Source organism: Copadichromis virginalis, linkage group LG22 (genome assembly GCF_057382275.1).
Source record: "Copadichromis virginalis isolate Kocher_CV1m ecotype Utaka linkage group LG22, C_Virginalis_male_GT1.1, whole genome shotgun sequence".
NCBI lineage: Eukaryota > Metazoa > Chordata > Actinopteri > Cichliformes > Cichlidae > Copadichromis > Copadichromis virginalis.
The window spans coordinates 28801814-28820553 of record NC_140638.1 but is presented as its reverse complement, the minus strand read 5'-3'; the positions used below and the strand labels follow the sequence as shown (position 1 = coordinate 28820553).

Genomic DNA, 18740 nt, shown 5'->3' with positions numbered 1-18740 from the left:
GATTGCTGTTGTTTCTCTTGCTTTCACATAAAACTACATGCTGCCAGATTTTTCTTAATAAGTTTGTTGACGTAATCCTCTTCAGTCCTTTAAGATAGTCAGTCAGCATTCCAGGCTTCAATCAGCGATCATATAAGGATAAAGGTGAAGAAACAGGACTCAGCAGCACTGAAACCAGACAACTGATGACTGCTTTTCAGCAGTGGAGGTGAAAGCAGCTCAATCTATACCTACTCAACCATATGGCCAACTCTATTAGCACTGGCAATAGTGGAGGCGAGGCCAACCCATTATCACAGCTCAGAGCCTAGCTTTAACTCCCTCACCTCCACACACACACACACACACACACACACACACACACACACACACACACACACACACACACACACACACACACACACACACACACACACACACACACACACACACACACACACACACACACACACACAGACTGTCTCCCTGTGAATCTTCAGAGTGGGTTTAACAATCCAAAACCTGAAGAAAAAAAATAGGTCAAACTTCTCACAGTCTGTTTTTCTGCATGACTCTCTTGGAAAGTACCCCATGAAGCTGCAAAGTACTTCAGCAGGACTTCCACTGATATCATAAAAAAAACAAGGCTACATAGAGGGATGTTTTCTACATATTCTGAAACATAAACCCAGTGTGGCTGTTTTATTAATGCTGTTTAAGCATAAATATTTTGGAGGTAGAGAGTTTGTCTTTTGACAAGGTTTGGCTTGACTGTGTTACCCAGCTGAGCAATGACAAAGTCACATACTGCTGATAAGAAGTTCATTACTCCCAGTAGAGAAGGGAGGGGAGAGGAGGTCAATGTCTTTGTTAATGTTTTGGAGGAACAAATTATGTAGAACTACTGTGTCTGTTTTAATTACAAACTGCTGTGTAATAGAACCAGTGTTGAGAAAGAGAGAGGAAGAAATATACGAGACACATGGGACGAGTTGTTAGAGAGCACTGATAAAAGCTACAGCATAGGCTCTGACTAGCATGAAGAATAAACAGCATCTTTCTTGATTCCATATAAAATCAAAATAATCCAGCTGGAACACGATAGGTTAGGGACTAAACAGCCAAAAAATATAAGTTACAGTTTTTCTCATGAAATCTTTGCAAATGATTTCTTTTTAAGAAATTCTCAAAATGTGGTAAGGATAATATTAATCACATAAAATATTTTTTTACTGATTTATGTTTGTTAGTTTGTTTATTTGTGAATGTTACTGAATATCATAATGATGCAGTATTGGTCATGATGTATCACTGCTCATAACCTTAACCCTATCCTTACTCTATCAGAATATATGTGTACACTACCAGTGTATTTGTATATGATTTATAGTAAAGTGCAAAGTTTGGACACACCTTCTAGTTTAATGATTTGTCTTTATTTTTACTACTTCCTAGCAATATATAAACATAATTAAGTAACTCTAAATATGTCTTATATTTTAGATTCCTCAAAGTAGCCACCCTTTGTTTTGTTGACAGCGCTGCAAACCCATGACCTTCTCTCAATGAGCTTCATGATGCAGTCACCTGAAACGGTTTTCACCTCACAGGTGTGGCTTGTAAGGGTTCGTTTGTGGGATTTCTTGCCTTCTTAATGGGGCTGGGACCATCAGTTGTGTTGTGTCAGGTTGGTACACAGCTGACAGCCCTATTTGACAACTGTTAAAATCCATATTATGTCAAGAACCAATCAGCTAAGTAAAGAGAAACGACAGTCCATCATTAATTCAAGCACTGAAGGTCAGTCTGTCTGGAAAATTGATAAAACGCTGAATGTGTCCCCAAGTGCAGTCGCAAAAACCATGGAGCGCTATGATGAAACTGGCTCACATGAGGACTGATCCAGGAGAGGAAGCCCAAGAGTCACCTCTGCTGTTTGGGATAAATTCATCTGAGTCACCAGCCTCAGAATTAGGCTCAGATTAGATTCGAGCCCAGATAAATGCCACACAAAGGTCCAGTAGCAGTCACATCTCTACATCAACTGTACAGAGGAGACTGTGTGAATCAGGCCTTTATGCTCAAATAGCTGCTAAGAAACCATTAATTAAAAGCAACAAGCAGAAGAGATTTGTTTGCATCAATGGAAATCTGCGCTTTGGTGTGATGAGTCCCAGTTTGAGATCTCTGGTTCCACCCGTCGTGTCTTTGTGTGAAGCAGATAAGGTGAACGGATGGTCTCTACATGCATGGTTCCCACCGTGAAGCATGGAGGTGTGATGGTGTGGGGATGCTTTGCTGGTGACATTGTTGGGATTTATACAAAATTGAAGGCACACTGACCCAGCATGGCTACCACAGCATGCTGCAGCGACATGCATCCCATCCAGTTTGCGTTTAATCGGACCATTATTTATTTTTCAACAGGACAATGACGCCATATACACACTTGAGGCTGTGTAAGGGCTATTTGGAGCAAGGAGGGGAGTGCTGGAGTGCTGTGCCTGATGGCCTGGCCTCTACAGTCACCTGACCTAAACCCAGTCAAGATGGTTTGGGATGAAATGGAGGCAGAATGAAGGCAAAAGGGCCAACAAGTGCTCAACATCTCTGAGAACTCCTTCAAGACTGTTGGAAAACCATTTGAGGTGATGACCTCATGAAGCTCATCGAGAGAATGCCAAGAGTGTGCAAAGCAGTAATCAAAGAAAAGGGAGGCTATTCTGCTCAGTACGTTTTGCAAAAAATTCGTTTTTTGGTTTTCTCCAAAATATCCGGCTGGGGTTTGAGTTTAAAGCTAGGATTGGGATCGTGACTGATGATGACTTAGACCTCTGAAAGCATTTAGTCAGATGACCTTGAATCCTCCCTTAGTTATGCTGCAACAGGTGTAGTCTGCTGGGGGATTCCCATTGAGTGTTTTTTCTTCAGTCGCCTTTCTCACTCACTATGTGTTAATAGACCTCTCTGCATTGAATCATATGTTATTAATCTCTGTCTCTATTCCACAGCATGTCTTTATCCTGTCTTCCTTCTCTCACCCCAACTGGTTGCGGCAGATGGCCCCGCCCCTCCCTGAGCCTGGTTCTGCCGGAGGTTTCTTCCTGAATTAGCTAGATCCAAACACAAACCCTAGATAGATTGCCTGTGTCCTGAAGGTGTTAATCCTCTGAGGCCTCATCATTGCCCCCCTTTTGTCGTTGTCTCCCCTCCCTCACGCCCAACCTGTTGCAGCAGATTCAGTTTAATTCAATTTTATTTATTTTGCACCAAATCATAACAGACACCTGAAGGCACGGTGAAGACCCTACAACTACACAGAGCAACAATCAGATGCCCCCCCTGAGCAATGCATCACGACTTGTTGTGATTTTGAGCTACATAAAAAATTTGATTTGAACTGAAATGAATTGAACTGAATGTCATTTTCAAGCTGAAACACTTCCTGTGAGTTTAAAGTACGTGTATTCACTCAGTTGCTAAAACTGTCAATGCCATATTCAAAAGTAAGGTGAAAAAACAAAATGTGTCCGAGTTCCACTGTAATTTAGTTTAAAATTGCTGAGTTACATAAAACCAAAAATACAATTTGGCAATGTAATAAGAACAAAGAAACACGCTGCTCCTCACATGACATCTAACCATGGGGCACAGCTCTATCTGTGTCCTGTGGTTAGAGCTGGAAACAGAAAGTCAGATGATGCAAAGATAAAACAATCATCAGGTGAACTGATCCTCCCCCGGTACAGTAAGGTGATATTCTGACACCCTCCCAACAAAATGAGATTCTTACCCTCTGGCCAAATTCTCCAGGGTTACCGGGTAAACCTTGTTCACCAGGAGGACCCTGAGGAATAAATCACCAAAAATTAAAACCGCAAAACTGGCATGTTAATAAATTGTTGAGCATTGCATCTGATTGTGGGTTTTCAAACAACAGCAACTATCAAAAGTTAAACAGGAGGAAAGTGGACGGAAGGAAATAATAAATCAGGATCCTTACAGGAGGCCCTGGATGTCCTTCAGCACCTGGAGGCCCTTGTGGTCCAGGCTCACCCTGAAACAGGTCAAACAAACAAGTTTTATTACAGTAATAGTGAAACATTAGTGAAATGAATCATCAAACTTTTCAATACAAGCTTAAACTTTAAAACTTATAAAGGCACGAGTCCGACATGAGATCCTTTCTATACATTTAGTTGGGTCGTTTATCATGCATTTGATTAAGCAAATTAATATATTCTCTTCAATCCATTATTTCCATTTACTGATATCAATATTGGTTAGTTTTATAATTCCAATTTTCATAAAATGCCATATTTCACTTACTTTTCATGCACAAAGCTACATTTTCCAGAGACCAAATACACCAAATTATTCATAAACAGCATATTTTGTGAGGGTTATTCTTATATTGGTGCCTGGATCTTCATGCTGCAGTAACAATCTGCTTTCAGTGAAACTGTTAAACAACTGCTCACCTTCTCACCCCGTAAACCTTCTGTTTGTACCTGAAATTAAAGCACTGAATAAATAATGACATCCTCACTTGGATTTGTGAAATTCATTGATAGTTACTGTGATGAAAAAGTGTTTGCACAGTGTATGTAATTTCTTTTCTCAAAGAAAACAATATATCCATCATTAGTCATTATTAAGCTCATTTTCTTCATCCCATTAAGAGATGTTAAAACTGTTTTTAACCCATCAACTGAAATAATCTATATTTTTAGATATAATAACAAGTGTTGTCAAGTTTCAGCTAAAGTCCTGCACTTCACTAACAGACACAGTGATCTCGCTTCCTGTCTTTTTATACACTTCAGTTAAAAACACGACGATCACTCTTTGATGATCTGCTCTGTCTATAGCAATAATCATTAAAAAATAGTTAAAATGCAACATGTGAGGTTTAAACGCATGCTGCTGTAACCCTGCTATCTTCATCATGACACAAACCTATAATCCTTAAGAGTATAATTCTTATGTACCTTTGGTGTATTTTTGGCACTTACCGCATCCCCAGGTAATCCGGGAAGACCTCTCTCCCCCTGTGACATAGGTCACACAACAAGGACAAACCCATCATTAGAATCAAGAGGCTCTCAGGGCAAAGTCCCTTAAGGGATATGATGACGGCACAGCGACAACCATAATTTATGAGATGAGCTGTGCGGATGCTTACTGCAGGCTAAAAGAAAGTGAAACTTGTGGGTAAAGAACCACGGCAGCTCTTTGTGCTTGTGTGTGCATTAGTGTGTGTGCAGCTGGGTGTGGTAGAAGCATGTGCGTTCCACTGGAGGAATCATCAAAGTTGGTAATTACAGACAGACAAATGAACTGCGTTTTAGTTTCTCAGACAAATGAGGGGGCAGACTTTGATGGTGCACAGAGGAGACTGAGGAATGTCTGGAGAGAGCAGACAGTAGCTTGGGAAGCTTTTGATAAGTCTTTGAAAGAACTCATATCAGCAGCACTTAAGAACATTACACAACAGTATCATCAACTTGTAATCAGGTGAACAGTGTTCCAAATACAATAAAGGTAAGTGGGTGGGCGTACCTTGTCACCTTTAACCCCGTTGGGCCCAGGTACTCCAGTCAGACCTCTCAAACCCTAATCAATAAAAGAAAAAAAAACATAAGCAACAAAAACCTTTTAATACAAAGGTGACGGACCAAATGTTTCACCGACTGATGTCGCCATCAAAAATCAACACTTACATCCTTCCCAGGAAAGCCAGGCTTTCCAGTTAATCCATCAAGACCTGGCTCACCCTGAAATGGGAAAATTACATTTTCTCTTTTAAAATGTAGGCAAACTTCAAAACCCAATATAAAAGAACCTTCGAGTAATGAATAAAGAAGGAAATAAGAAACAAAAAACATAATAGCATAAAATCATAATAGGACAAAAGAACAATAGCTCTTGTAGCTAAATGCCACAATACTGGGGACAGTTTCACACAAGTTAATGCTGACTTACACATGAAAATGTGTTTTGCTTAATAATATCAAATTTACTTGCATAATAAATTACATCCAGTACTTCCTATACAAAAAGTTCTTCACTTGCAATATACAATATCAAGAAAGACCTTCAATAAAAGGTCTACACTACCATCAGGTTCCTCCACCATCACCAAGTATAAGACTTGTTATTAACATGTCCTCCGGGCCTCCTAGATATCTCGACATAGTGGCTTTGGTTTGAATCTGACCAACCACAGTCGTGGTTAGTATGGACGTGCTTAATAAAGAACAGCTTTTTCAGTCAGCAAGCACAACTTTAAATCAGTCCTGTGTGTCTCCTCCAAACCACCTATTCCCTTTATCGCTTCACTGAGGTAAGGACTTTGCCAGCACTTTTCAGCAACAGGAAATTGCTTACTGTCTGACTGAACAGCTGATGGACAGCTCTAAAAGGGGCATCAGTTTGTCTGAATGGGCCTATATGTGCTTAGAACCTGCTACTCATCCCCATGACATACGGCAGAGTGATCAGTGGACTGATTTGATGCACAGTTCTTTATTCGAACCACGTTAAAGACGTTTAGCTTGAAGTTGAAGCTGACCTCTGAACAAGAAACACTGAGTACAAAAACAACTCAACACGAAGCAGAATTAAATAGTTGAAAACAACTGTTGATTCAGGGAAATAACCTTTCACTGAATTATTAAAAGCCTAAATGACATTCAGTGTGATGGCAAACAGCTCCTAGAAAACTTAAGACATCAACAAAGCTTCAGCGAGCCTGAATGAAGTGCATTATATCCTGTAACGCCCCCACAGAATTCCAGACAGGAAGTGTGGAGAGTAAATCAAGGAAACCACATCTGTTTGCACAATTACGCCTCTCAGTTCTCAGTTCCTCTGAGAAGAAAAGTCTCTTTCTGAAAAGTTAAGCCCGTTATCAGGATTTGCAGTATGAGCTGGTGTTCTGCGCAGGTTCAACCTAGAAACGTGGCCCAAATCCCAGGACATGCTGGGAAAGCAAATGAGCTAACTCTCTTGTGACCTTCAGCAACAACTGTTTTAAAGATGTAGTTCGTATCTGCTGCAGCGGAACTGTGTGGCCAAGCGATTAGTGGCTGCAGCAGGAGGCCCCCAAGCAGGAATATGTGAAGAGTGAAGCAACTGTTTAAACTCTATCAGGTTGCCGGTTGTCATGGTCCTGGGTCATTTTGGCCCAGCGTTTTGTGTTTCCTTGAAGTTCATTTTTGTGCTTTGTGTTTATTCTGATTTTGTATTGGTTTAGGGTTGAACCTGTAGTTTGGTGTGTGTATTCAGCCCTACCTGTGTCTGTCCTTGGTGCTCTGTTCATGTCCCCGTGTTGTGTTGTAAATCAGTCTGTGTGTTCCTGCTTTACTTTGAAGGCTCATGTTCTGGATTTCCTATTCTATTTTGAAGGTCTGTGTCTGTTGTCATTGTGTTCAGCTTGTGTCCTCCGGTCCTCATGTGTATTAGGTTCAGCTGTTCTTCCCTCCTGTGTGTGATTACCTGATTACCTTGTGTGTGTATATTTAGTGGGTGTCGGTCTGTGTTCATTGTCGGCTCGTCTGCGTTCTATGGTGTTCCTGTCTCTGCGTCTCTCTGCCCCGCACCCCTTTTGTATGGTCTCAGGTTTGTCATTTAGTTCTCCCAGTTTAGGTTTCTTCAGTTGTTTTGTCATGCCTCACTGCCTGTTTCTGCCATTGTCACTTTGTAAATAAACATCACTCGTATCATCAGTCACTGCTGCATTTTGGGTCCTCCCTTTCCTCCACACCACACGGCTCACTCCGCCAGCCGTGACAGTACGAGCCGACCAAACATGGACCCAGCAGCTTTGTCTGGAGAGAGCGACCTCGCACGCATCCGACGCCTGATAGACTGGGTAACCCACACCACCAACGCAAGGGCACAAGTGGTGGGGTTAAAAGCCATCGAAGCAATCCTGGAAGAAAATCCCTACCTCTGCCAGCTTAAGGGAGTTTCAGGCTTAATTCGCAACCTGCATAAAGCCCGGGGGGTGGTGCGAGCTCGGGAATCCACAGACTTTGTCCAGCAGCAGCGGATTACGGCCACCCCGGAACAGCCACGTCAGCTTCTCCCGCCGGAGGTTTTGCCCGGCCCGCCGGAGGTTTTGCCCGGCCCGCCGGAGGTTTTGCCCGGCCCGCCGGAGGTTTTGCCCGGGAGGAAGCGACGATCGCGCCGTTGGCGCGTCACCCCACAGCCAGATATTGGAACTTCAGAACTGCCGGCCGTGGTGAGTGAGAAGGACCCTTTTTCTGTCTTGGACTGTGGAACAGTTTATCCAGGGACTTTGTTTGGTGCAGCAGACGACAAGGAGAACTGTGTGTTGCTTGCTCATTCTCCTGCTGAGCTGTCTTTACCTCGTTTAGCTGCACAGCCACAAGCAACTCGGACTCCGGTATCTCCGCTAGCCCAGTCATTCATGCCGTCTCCGTCTTCACAGACTCCCTCTGTACGGGAGGCTGCGCTTGTGCCTCCCATTTTTGACTCTTTTTCTAGTACGTATTATTTGCAGAGAGACAAACACGTTAAAAATGCAATCGTTCCTCAACAGCTGGCTAGTTTAGAGACTGCTACTTGCTCCAGGGCCTCACCAGAGGTTAAGTTACAGCCCTCAGCTGACTCTGGACCCCTGGAGGCTAAGAACCCAGCTGAGAACTGCACCCGGCTGTCGCTGCCTGAGCAGGGTCGGTGCTCCGCGCAGCTGCAGTCTGTTCCGTCCCTGCCAGAGGCCCGTGCGCCTGCTGGTTCCGTTCTGTCTCTGCCAGAGGTCTCCGCGCCTGCTGGTTCCGTTCTGTCCCTGCCAGAGGCCCGTGCGCCTGCTGGTTCTGTTGCGTCCCTGCCAGAGGCCCGTGTGCCTGCCCGTGTGCCTGCTGGTTCTGTTGCGTTCCTGCCAGAGGCCCGTGTGCCTGCTGGTTCTGTTGCGTTCCTGCCAGAGGCCCGTGTGCCCACTGGGTCTGAGACTGTTTTTGCTGGGGGGCCCGAGGAGCCCGTCCAGCCATCACCTGCAGTCTCATCACCAGCTGCAGTCTCATCACCCTCGCCTGCTGCGGCCTCAGAGTCTTCAGCCTCGCCTGGTCCGGTTTCAGCATTTGCTTTGGCTTCATCCGGTCCAGCCTCTGCATCCTCATCACCCTCATCTGGTCCGGCCTCTGCATCACCCTCGTCTGGTCCGGCCTCTGCATCACCCTCGTCTGGTCCGGCCTCTGCATCACCCTCGTCTGGTCCGGCCTCTGCATCACCCTCGTCATCCTGGCCCGGCCTCTGCATCACCCTCGTCATCCACGCCTGGCCCGGCCTCCGTGTCGTCATCCACGCCGCCGCCTGGTCCGGCCTCGGCTCCGCCTTCGTCTGATCCTGCGGTTGCCACACCGCCGTCGGAGCCAGCTCGACCCGTTCTGCCTCGCCTCTGCCGGCCATTTTCCGGGCCTCTAAGATGGCATCACGGCCTTCGGGGGCGGCCTCCGGAAAGAGTTCGTCGCCGGTCATCCTCCGGACCTGCTCGGTGGCCACCACTACCTTCCAAGTGGTCGGCCTCCAGAATTGTTTGCCCGCCGTTGCCGTGTGCACGGTCGGTCCCCAGAACTGTTTGCCCGTTGCCGTGTGCACGGTCGGTCCCCAGAACTGTTTGCCCGTCGCCGCCATTGCCGTGTGCACGGTCGGCCCCCAGAACTGTTTGCCCGTCGCCGCCATTGCCGTGTGCACGGTCGGCCCCCAGAACTGTTTGCCCGTCGCCGTGTGCACGGTCGGCCCCCAGAACTGTTTGCCCGTTGCCGTGTGCACGGTCGGCCCCCAGAACTGTTTGCCCGTTGCCGTGTGCACGGTCGGTCCCCAGAACTGCCTCCACTCCGCCACCGCTGCCTTCCGCTCGGTCGGCTTTTGGATCTGTGTCAGCCTCCGGGCCGGCCTCCTGAACTGTGTTTTGTCCTTGTGCTCCGGCATGTGTGTTTGTTTTGGACAGGTCACTTGGTTCGCTGGGGCTTGTTTTTGTTCGGTGTTGGTCCCTCCGTCCTGGGCCCCCGCCGCCCGCCCTGGGTTGGTCATCTGTTTTTGTTTTGGGCTGTCTGGAGTCAGCCCTTGGAGGGGGGGTACTGTCATGGTCCTGGGTCATTTTGGCCCAGCGTTTTGTGTTTCCTTGAAGTTCATTTTTGTGCTTTGTGTTTATTCTGATTTTGTATTGGTTTAGGGTTGAACCTGTAGTTTGGTGTGTGTATTCAGCCCTACCTGTGTCTGTCCTTGGTGCTCTGTTCATGTCCCCGTGTTGTGTTGTAAATCAGTCTGTGTGTTCCTGCTTTACTTTGAAGGCTCATGTTCTGGATTTCCTATTCTATTTTGAAGGTCTGTGTCTGTTGTCATTGTGTTCAGCTTGTGTCCTCCGGTCCTCATGTGTATTAGGTTCAGCTGTTCTTCCCTCCTGTGTGTGATTACCTGATTACCTTGTGTGTGTGTGTATATTTAGTGGGTGTCGGTCTGTGTTCATTGTCGGCTCGTCTGCGTTCTATGGTGTTCCTGTCTCTGCGTCTCTCTGCCCCGCACCCCTTTTGTATGGTCTCAGGTTTGTCATTTAGTTCTCCCAGTTTAGGTTTCTTCAGTTGTTTTGTCATGCCTCACTGCCTGTTTCTGCCATTGTCACTTTGTAAATAAACATCACTCGTATCATCAGTCACTGCTGCATTTTGGGTCCTCCCTTTCCTCCACACCACACGGCTCACTCCGCCAGCCGTGACACCGGTAACCTGGTCAGGTTCACGTCTACCTCTTTATATGGAATTTTCACAAATTTAGTTTACCCAAATGGAAAACTTTAATTGTCATTAAAGTGCATTTAATACACTTTGAAAGATGTGAAAGGTAAAATCTTTTCGTTTCTGAAACTGTTTGTTGTAGCATGTGGCTACAATGCAACCTCTCCATAAGCCTAAGCCGAAGTGGTTTTAATACGTGACTTACCCTGGTTCCCGGTGTTCCCGTTTCACCTTTTGTACCCGAGTCACCCTATAACAAACCAAAGCAACATAATTATTTTTATAGAAATATATTTCTATAAACTGCCATCAAATCAGACCATCATTTGGTGGAAGTTAATTTGATTATACTTACAGTGACACCTTTTGGCCCTGGTGCACCAGGAATTCCAGCATCCCCTTGAAGACCCTGTGAAATAAACAAAACAAATACTTGTATTAATAAAAGTTACTGACTTCCACCAAAGCATCGCTATTTCTGACTCGAGCATACTGAGGCTCGCTGGGGTCGGCTGAAACTCCAAAAGATAAAAAAAATAGCTTCTGTCAGTGATAAAAATTATCCCAAGAAACCCTTAAATGTTGACTTATGACCTTCTGTCCACAAGCTACCCATCTACAATGAGCAACTTTGTTGGTGTTGTGACATGATCAAACATTAAAAGACCTTCGCAAAATTAGAGAGAGAACCTCAATGATCAGATGATCTCCTATGAGGAAGCAATTAGTGACAGTGGGAAGGAAGAAGTGCATTTAAATGGAAGCAACCTCAGGCACAAGTTTCTTGTTGAGAAACAACAAACAATAAAAAATAAAGTGCTCAGCACACTGGAGTCCCCAGGCAAACTGAGCCTATATTACCATAACGAACAGATGGTTCAGGGTCAAACCTTCTTCCTTCATTTTTGATAAAGCTCTAATGATAAGCTTTATCAGAAAGGAAGGTTTGAAGCCAAATCTTAATAGAAGACAGAGCGTCTGTCACCTGAACTGAAAGCTGGTTCCACAGAGGAGCCTGATAGCTCTGCTTACTTTTGAGATCTCTGGAAACTGCACGTAATCCCACAGACAAAGTGCTCTGCTGGGATAATATGATACTATGAGGTCCTTGAGCTATTATGGGACCCTCATTCAGAACTTTGTATGTAAGTAAAGACCTTTAAATCTAATACTGGACTCAATGAACAGAAACTAGTATGATTTCTCTCACTGTGACATCTTGGATAAACTGGACGTTGTGCACTGAACTTTTAGAGCAGCAGTGTTGGGGAGTAACAGAATACATGTACTGTAAAATACAAAATATGAGTAACTGTATTCTGTTACAATTACTGTTTAAAAAGGTGGTATTCAGAATACAGCTTCTTTCTTGAAATAAATGGATTACGCGCTCTATTTTTGGTAATTCGACAGCGGTGGAAACCCAAACAAAACACACATTAAGAGGCTCTAATGCCCGTGTCTCAATTTCACAGCCCATGTCACCTCTACTTGCAGCCCGCATAATGATGTGAAGAAATATTTTTAAAAATTATTATTCAAAAAATAATTTAATATGAAGGCAATAGGCAGAGTGTTACAGGCATAGCCCTAAAGAATGTAGCCTCATGGACGCAGCTGTTGTAAGTTATTAAGACTCGACTGTACACCGTGTTCGTGTTTTCCTCCGACACAATAAGTTCTGTTGGAGCAGTCTTTCAAAGCCTCTCTCTGTCTCTTGCTAGCAAAGTTGACCCAGACAACAAAGTAAAGCTAGTTTTCAGCTACGAGCCCGACATGGAACCGACGTATTAGCCAGAGGTCCCTTTACTACGGTTCAGAGTAAAGGGACCTGTTTTATATACGTGCTGAATAGTTTTCTATACGAGATCGCTGCAAAAAGTGCAGCCTTACCTAATGCCCACCCTACTGTTACTCATTTTATATTAAGATTTAAAAATCTAGTTGCTATTGGCATGGTGAGTAACCTTCAGTAATAGTAATAAATCACACAGCAACAGTACATTCATGTAGTTGTAAAAAAGCATGATAATATATTAAGTAATCCAAAGTATTCACAATACGTTGCTCTCATTGAGTAACGTATTCCCAACACTGTAGAGCAGCCTGATAATAACAAAATATATAGTCCAGCCTCAAAGTTCGTAAAGCTATGAAGCAGCAGTAAAAATGTTTATTTATGAACTGAGCCAGTCCTAGGAGGTGTTCACTGTTTTTTTAATAATCTCGTATATCCTGTGCAGTGATGCTCGTTCGCTTCAGTCTTGGGCAGTCTGTCACAGGCCAGTGGCCCAGCTTGAGCCCGCACCCATACTCCCATCTGCCTGACTCCCTCACCAGATGCTGCAGCTTCATCCAAGAGAAAGTCACCCAAACTGGCAAAAAATCAATACCAGCTTGAGAGGAAATTGTTCAAAAAAACTTATGTACACTCACTTAACAGAACAAGTGCCTCTCTGAGATTGATGCCAAAACCAGATTAGCTTAAGGTTTTTTTTCCTTTTTTATATGGCCTGAAATTTATTTAAAACCTTTTCAAAACTGCATGTGCATGTGCAGTCACTCGTGAATGGATTAAAAGCTGGAAAACCACATTCACCCACCCTCGGTCCAGCTGGACCTGGTAGCCCTGGATCACCAGCCAGTCCTGCTTCACCCTGATTATGAAAAAAACAACAACATTTGCACAGTCACAACGTCTGCGTTTTGAAAAGGAATAGAAAACAAAGGTCAGAAAGTTAGACGATTTCTTTGAAAAATTTATAATTGTTACAGTTTTACCAAATAGTGTTATAAATACACGCCAATAAGACGTTATTTCAAAATAAAACAGAAAACTGTCACATAGAATCCTCATCTACTTTTGAGGATTCTATGTGAACTCATCTAGTGTCCAAACAAAAACTGTTTTGTTTGGACACTTGGAAATGATGAATAAAATATAAATACACCATTAAGAACACCTGTTATTTCATGAAAGAAAATCAGTAAATGCCTTTTTCTAAACATCTTTTTATTTTTTTAAATATGCATATATATTTAATACTGTAAATTTTGATATACGGTATAAAAATAAAGGTAACACCATAGCTGTATAAGTTTGCTTCTTACTGTGTCGCCTTTGTCTCCAGTTAAACCATCAATGCCTGGGATTCCACCAACTCCCTGTGAGATGGTTGAAAACACACAATCAGTACCAGTTTGGCGCCGTTTAAAACTCTAAATAAAAGTCAAAAGATTTCCAGGTCTCCAGGTTCACACCTTCTCTCCTTTTTGTCCAGGAGGACCTGTCAACCCTATGCTGCCTCTATCACCCTGTGAATACAAAACAAGCGTTAACATCTATAGTTCAGTCACAGTAAGGCATGCAGGGGGGCCGGGACAGGCGGCGGTGACGTGCTGTCAAAAAAAATCAACCCAGCAGTATCACAGAACATGGTTTAGTACCCGATGGATGGACAGTCAATTAAACACAAAGAACAGGAGATGTATTATCACTGCACACACAGTAACACACAAAGTTAAAAGTTATACACAGAACACAAAGACTCACATAAACCGAGACAAACAAAACACTTTTGAGTAAAGGTTCGGGAGCCAGAATATCCTTACAGCTTCACCAAGACCCGCTATGGTTTGGTCGCACATTCGACCAAAGACTCAAGGAACAATGGCTTCCCATTGTCCTCAGAGCATCACACTTTTGGTTTGTACACTGATGTCATCTTCTGTGCCAAGGAATCCCGCGTCTGAGCAAAAAGTAATGGCTGTTAAATTACACGGTACCATGAGGTCTCACCCACCGCAAGACTTCCCTCTGCTTCATAAACCACTTTACAAGTCACAGGAGGTTGCCCTTTAATTATTTCAGGCTTATATCATATTAGCACACGTCCTTTAGATCAGCAAAAGGGACTCCTGTTCTGCTGCACCCCATGGCAAAAAGACATGATCCATAAGAAGAGTGCTGCACAGGGAGCAATTAAACCAGTTTTGATTTCGCTCCCCCGCCACGTGCTCAGGGAGACTCGATGACCAGCTCAGCCACTTTGAACCGCAGCTTAAAGTCAGTTTACGTCACGTGTTTGCATCAGGTTTCGAAAAGCAGCAAATTGCAGCCTTCCCATGGAGAAAGTGAAGACAGATGCTTGCGCAGTAAGAAACAGAAAAAGCAGCAAGGCGCATTAAAGTTCGATTTAATGCGCGTTTTATCAAACCTGCAAGTTTTTCTTTTTTCAGCTATAACAAGTAGAAAAGTCAAATAAATGTATCATGAAATGACTTTTGCTGTCGCTCTGACTGCACCGCCCCCCTGTAGTGCACCTGTATTATCCAGAAGAATTTACAGGTGTGTTCTCAAAACTACCAGGATAACACTTCTCGTCTTTTAGATCTCTGGGGCATTTTTAAGTGTCCCTTTCAGTGCAGTGTGAGAGGTGAATACCGAGAAGTTTGTTTCAGGGAATAAATTACATCGTGGGACTCCCGGCTGGCACTGGAAGGCAGCACAGAGGCTGTGATTTGTGCAGACTGGGTGGGCGTCTGCACTGGCTCTCTGCTACATATCCTCTGTGGTAACCTGTCCTATAATTCATACATCTGTTACTCTGACAATAAGAGATGTATGAGCAGGTTCCTAGACACTCCCAGGAAAAAACATATAGAAAAAAAGGCAAAGCCAAAAAGCGAGATAGCAAGAAAGACTTGAATAAAAAAGATCTGAAGGAGCAGATTAGAACATTTTGTCTACATGCATATAAAATATGCACAATACACAGACAAACATGTATCTGGGTTAAGATGATGCTCATGCAGAGTTGTGAAGGACAGGTTTACTTACCTTCTCACCTCTGCCACCTTTGACAGAGTTTATACTGCCCTGCAAATAATTAACCAATAAGGATTAATTATTATCGAGGCTGAAAGAAAAGCAAGAAAGCTTGAAAGCATAGCATGTGACGTGACCAAGACTAGTTTATTTACAGTGGGGGAAATAATTATTGGATTTGTAAATTTGCTCCGATCATAGAAATGAAGGATTTTTGTGCTGAAATAAGTATTTGATCCTCTAAAGTTTGTCTGTGTGCCCATGTGGCAATCAGTTTTTTCCAATCCAACCTCTTCACCAACACAGGCAAGACCACAGAGCTGTCCGTCACGCTCTATGTAAGATCTTACCTGATGGGGTGAGGATGATCATGAGAAAGGTGGTGGATCAGCCTAAAACTACACATGAGGAGCTTGTTATTGATCAGACGGTGGCTGGGACAACAGTCACTGGTAACATTTAAATGATTCAAAAGGAGGTTCTGGAGAAAACGCTGTGGTCAGACGAAACTAAACTCAAACTCTTTGGCAACAACTGCACTGCACTGTACAGGAAGACTTGAATCTTGAATGAGAACCTCCTTCCATCAGCCAGAATACAGAAGATGGGTCATGAAAGAAGCACATTAAGGTCACGGAGTGGCTTAGACCTTCTCCGGACCTCAATTTTATAAATTTGTGGAGGGACATTTGAGTTGCAAAGTGGTATCCAAGAAACCTAAATGATTTTGAGAGTTTCTGTAAAGAGAAATGGGTTCAAATCCCTCCTGAGATGTGTGCAAACCTGGAGACCAACTACAGGAAACATCTTAATGCTTGCTTGCCAACAACACTTCTCCACCAAATACTAAATTATGTTTTGGTTAGAGATCAAATGCTTATTTTTACTCAGTGAAATCATTTTATAACATTTATGTAATGTGTTTACATAAAAATCATGACTCTTTCCTTCTTTGAAAGTGAGCAATCTTACAAATTCAGCATAGTAATCATTTCCCTCACTGTACTCCAAAAGGTTTGAAGCTATCTTAAAAGTAAAAAGATGTGACTGTGGACATTTTTAAGTTTTCATACACTTTGTCCTTTTTCTCCTTTGAGTCCAGGTGGTCCGATAGCACCCTTAGGGCCAGTGTCACCCTGAAAAAAGTAGGCAGGTTCACACAATAAAAATAAAGCCGAACAACTATAATGAAAGTGTAATCCTTTATCACAAACACTATAGAACTGAAAGGCAGTGGTAGATGACCTTTTCACCCTTAGGACCTGCAATACCGGGTGCACCCATGCGACCCTGTGAGAAATGAAAACACAGCCGTCTTTTGAAAGCCACTGAAGAAAGGATTCCCACTCATCCGTGGAAATAATAGAGAGGGATTAGGCGTGGTAAAATCAGCGGGGCTTTACCTTTTCTCCAGCAGGGCAGGAGCAGTTCACTTGAGGGCCTCGTTGTTGCTCAGCACTGGTAGGTGTTGGCGTAGGGATCTTGTAAGGGGGAGCCTCTGTCACAACCGTCTTAGGGCACTGAAATGAAGCAATTTATTTTGATAAAACTGGATCATGATGCTGTGATAGAAGAGACAGGCATCTCTGATTAAGGCTAAAACTATTCAGACCCACACTTTTAACTTTTAAAGTAGCTCCTGCTTTAGAAGAAATGATACCTATATGGTCTATACCTTTATGATGAGCTGATGATGATCAGTGCCACTCCTGGGTTTATATTAGTGCTATTTGAAGGTTTGCAGGCATCCCTGTGATCTAAAAACTGACGCTTCAGGATGCTCAACTCTGAAACATTTCATTTCAAAAGTGGCTCTGTATGATGTCATAGAGAGTCACAAGCACATACTGTTTAAATCTTGTGTTTCCGAAGGTTAACCAATGAGAAGGAAGTGGGAAAAAAAATGAATGAGAAAAAGCTTCAGACAGTGGATGAATTGAGGGGCTGCACCAGCAACCAACATAAATAAGAACTATTTTGAGCTTTTGTGATTCATGCAAAGCTAATCTAGTGGAGTCCAAGAATTAAACATTAGCATGACAATTCACTTATGTGTACTCAGCTAGATCCTATAGGCTGTTTAGTTGTGTCTTAATTACCTAGATAGCAAAATTAACTAGTTGTAAGCTGGTGAGATTTCAAATGGTAAATGGACTGATTCTTATATAGCGCTTTTCTACTCTCACGGAGTACTCAAAGCACTCTATACAACATGCCTCATTCACCCAATCACACCCATTCTCACAAGCACTTTATCTACACTTAGTGCTTTCTAACGACATTCATACTCCGATGGATGCATCGGAGAGCAAGTTAGGGTTAGTATCTTGCCCAAGGATACTTGACATGCAGACTAGAGGAGCCAGGGATTGAACCACCGACCTTCCGATCAGTAGGTGACCTGCTCTACCTCCTGAGCTACAGCCACCCATTCAAAGACAATCATTTTTTAAATCTGTGGTAGATGTGCCTGGGTCAGTTCATTAGCGTTATAGCGTATATCTGTGTTAGGCAAAGAGCCACTGTACTTCTGTTTTTATTCTGAGGATTGTGGCACTAATGTGTATTATTACAAAATCGATTTTAAGTAATGTGTCAACTCCATTAATCAGCTAATAAATACCACCGTGTGGAGGTCTGATTAGTCACATTGGCAAGTAACTGCTTGTTTCTGTTTCCATCATATTTCAAAAGAGCAAGTGGAAAATATCTGGATTTTTTTTCACTTCATCTTAAATGTGTATGAGTGTCAAACTGCTCCTCTAAAGCTGTTTGAAAAAGCTGTATTGTACAGAGTTACAAAGTAACAAAGCTACACTGATTATTCAAAGTAGCTTAGCTGTTCAAGCTACAACTGAGCTGGGGGGGCACACACTCATGCAAACTTGATTATTTGGATGTAACCTTTCCTTTAAACACAAAGCATCCCATCTTGTGGTAGATGTATATTTCTATGCAACCAGGAACCTCCACGGCTTAGCAGCAGCATCTGAAAGATGCGTTTCGCTTTCACTGCAAAGACGCAGACTCTGGGCCTGTTGGCCTGTAATACTTACAGGCCCATTAGGTAGATCACAGCAGGTTTCCAGCTCGGCATGCTTGGAATCGCAGTAAATCATCATTCTCTGGAGGTCAAACTGTATGTACACAGATTAACAACAGGTCAACTGCAG

General features: G+C 43.4%; 1 protein-coding gene across 1 annotated transcript in view; it reads right to left on the bottom strand.

Moving 5' to 3' along the window:
- The window catches only part of col22a1 (collagen, type XXII, alpha 1), a 73485-nt gene that overhangs the window by 37776 nt on the left and 16969 nt on the right, over positions 1-18740 (bottom strand). The window contains exons 9-24 of the mRNA XM_085446056.1: positions 18624-18704; positions 16971-17087; positions 16813-16857; positions 16641-16703; positions 15580-15618; positions 14001-14054; positions 13851-13904; positions 13343-13396; positions 11095-11148; positions 10945-10989; positions 5703-5756; positions 5542-5595; positions 4995-5030; positions 4461-4490; positions 3983-4036; positions 3773-3826 (exon numbers count right to left, since the gene is read on the bottom strand). Of these exons, the coding sequence (XP_085302182.1) occupies positions 3773-3826; positions 3983-4036; positions 4461-4490; positions 4995-5030; positions 5542-5595; positions 5703-5756; positions 10945-10989; positions 11095-11148; positions 13343-13396; positions 13851-13904; positions 14001-14054; positions 15580-15618; positions 16641-16703; positions 16813-16857; positions 16971-17087; positions 18624-18704 (888 nt within the window). The remainder of the gene's footprint in view (positions 1-3772; positions 3827-3982; positions 4037-4460; positions 4491-4994; positions 5031-5541; positions 5596-5702; positions 5757-10944; positions 10990-11094; positions 11149-13342; positions 13397-13850; positions 13905-14000; positions 14055-15579; positions 15619-16640; positions 16704-16812; positions 16858-16970; positions 17088-18623; positions 18705-18740) is intronic.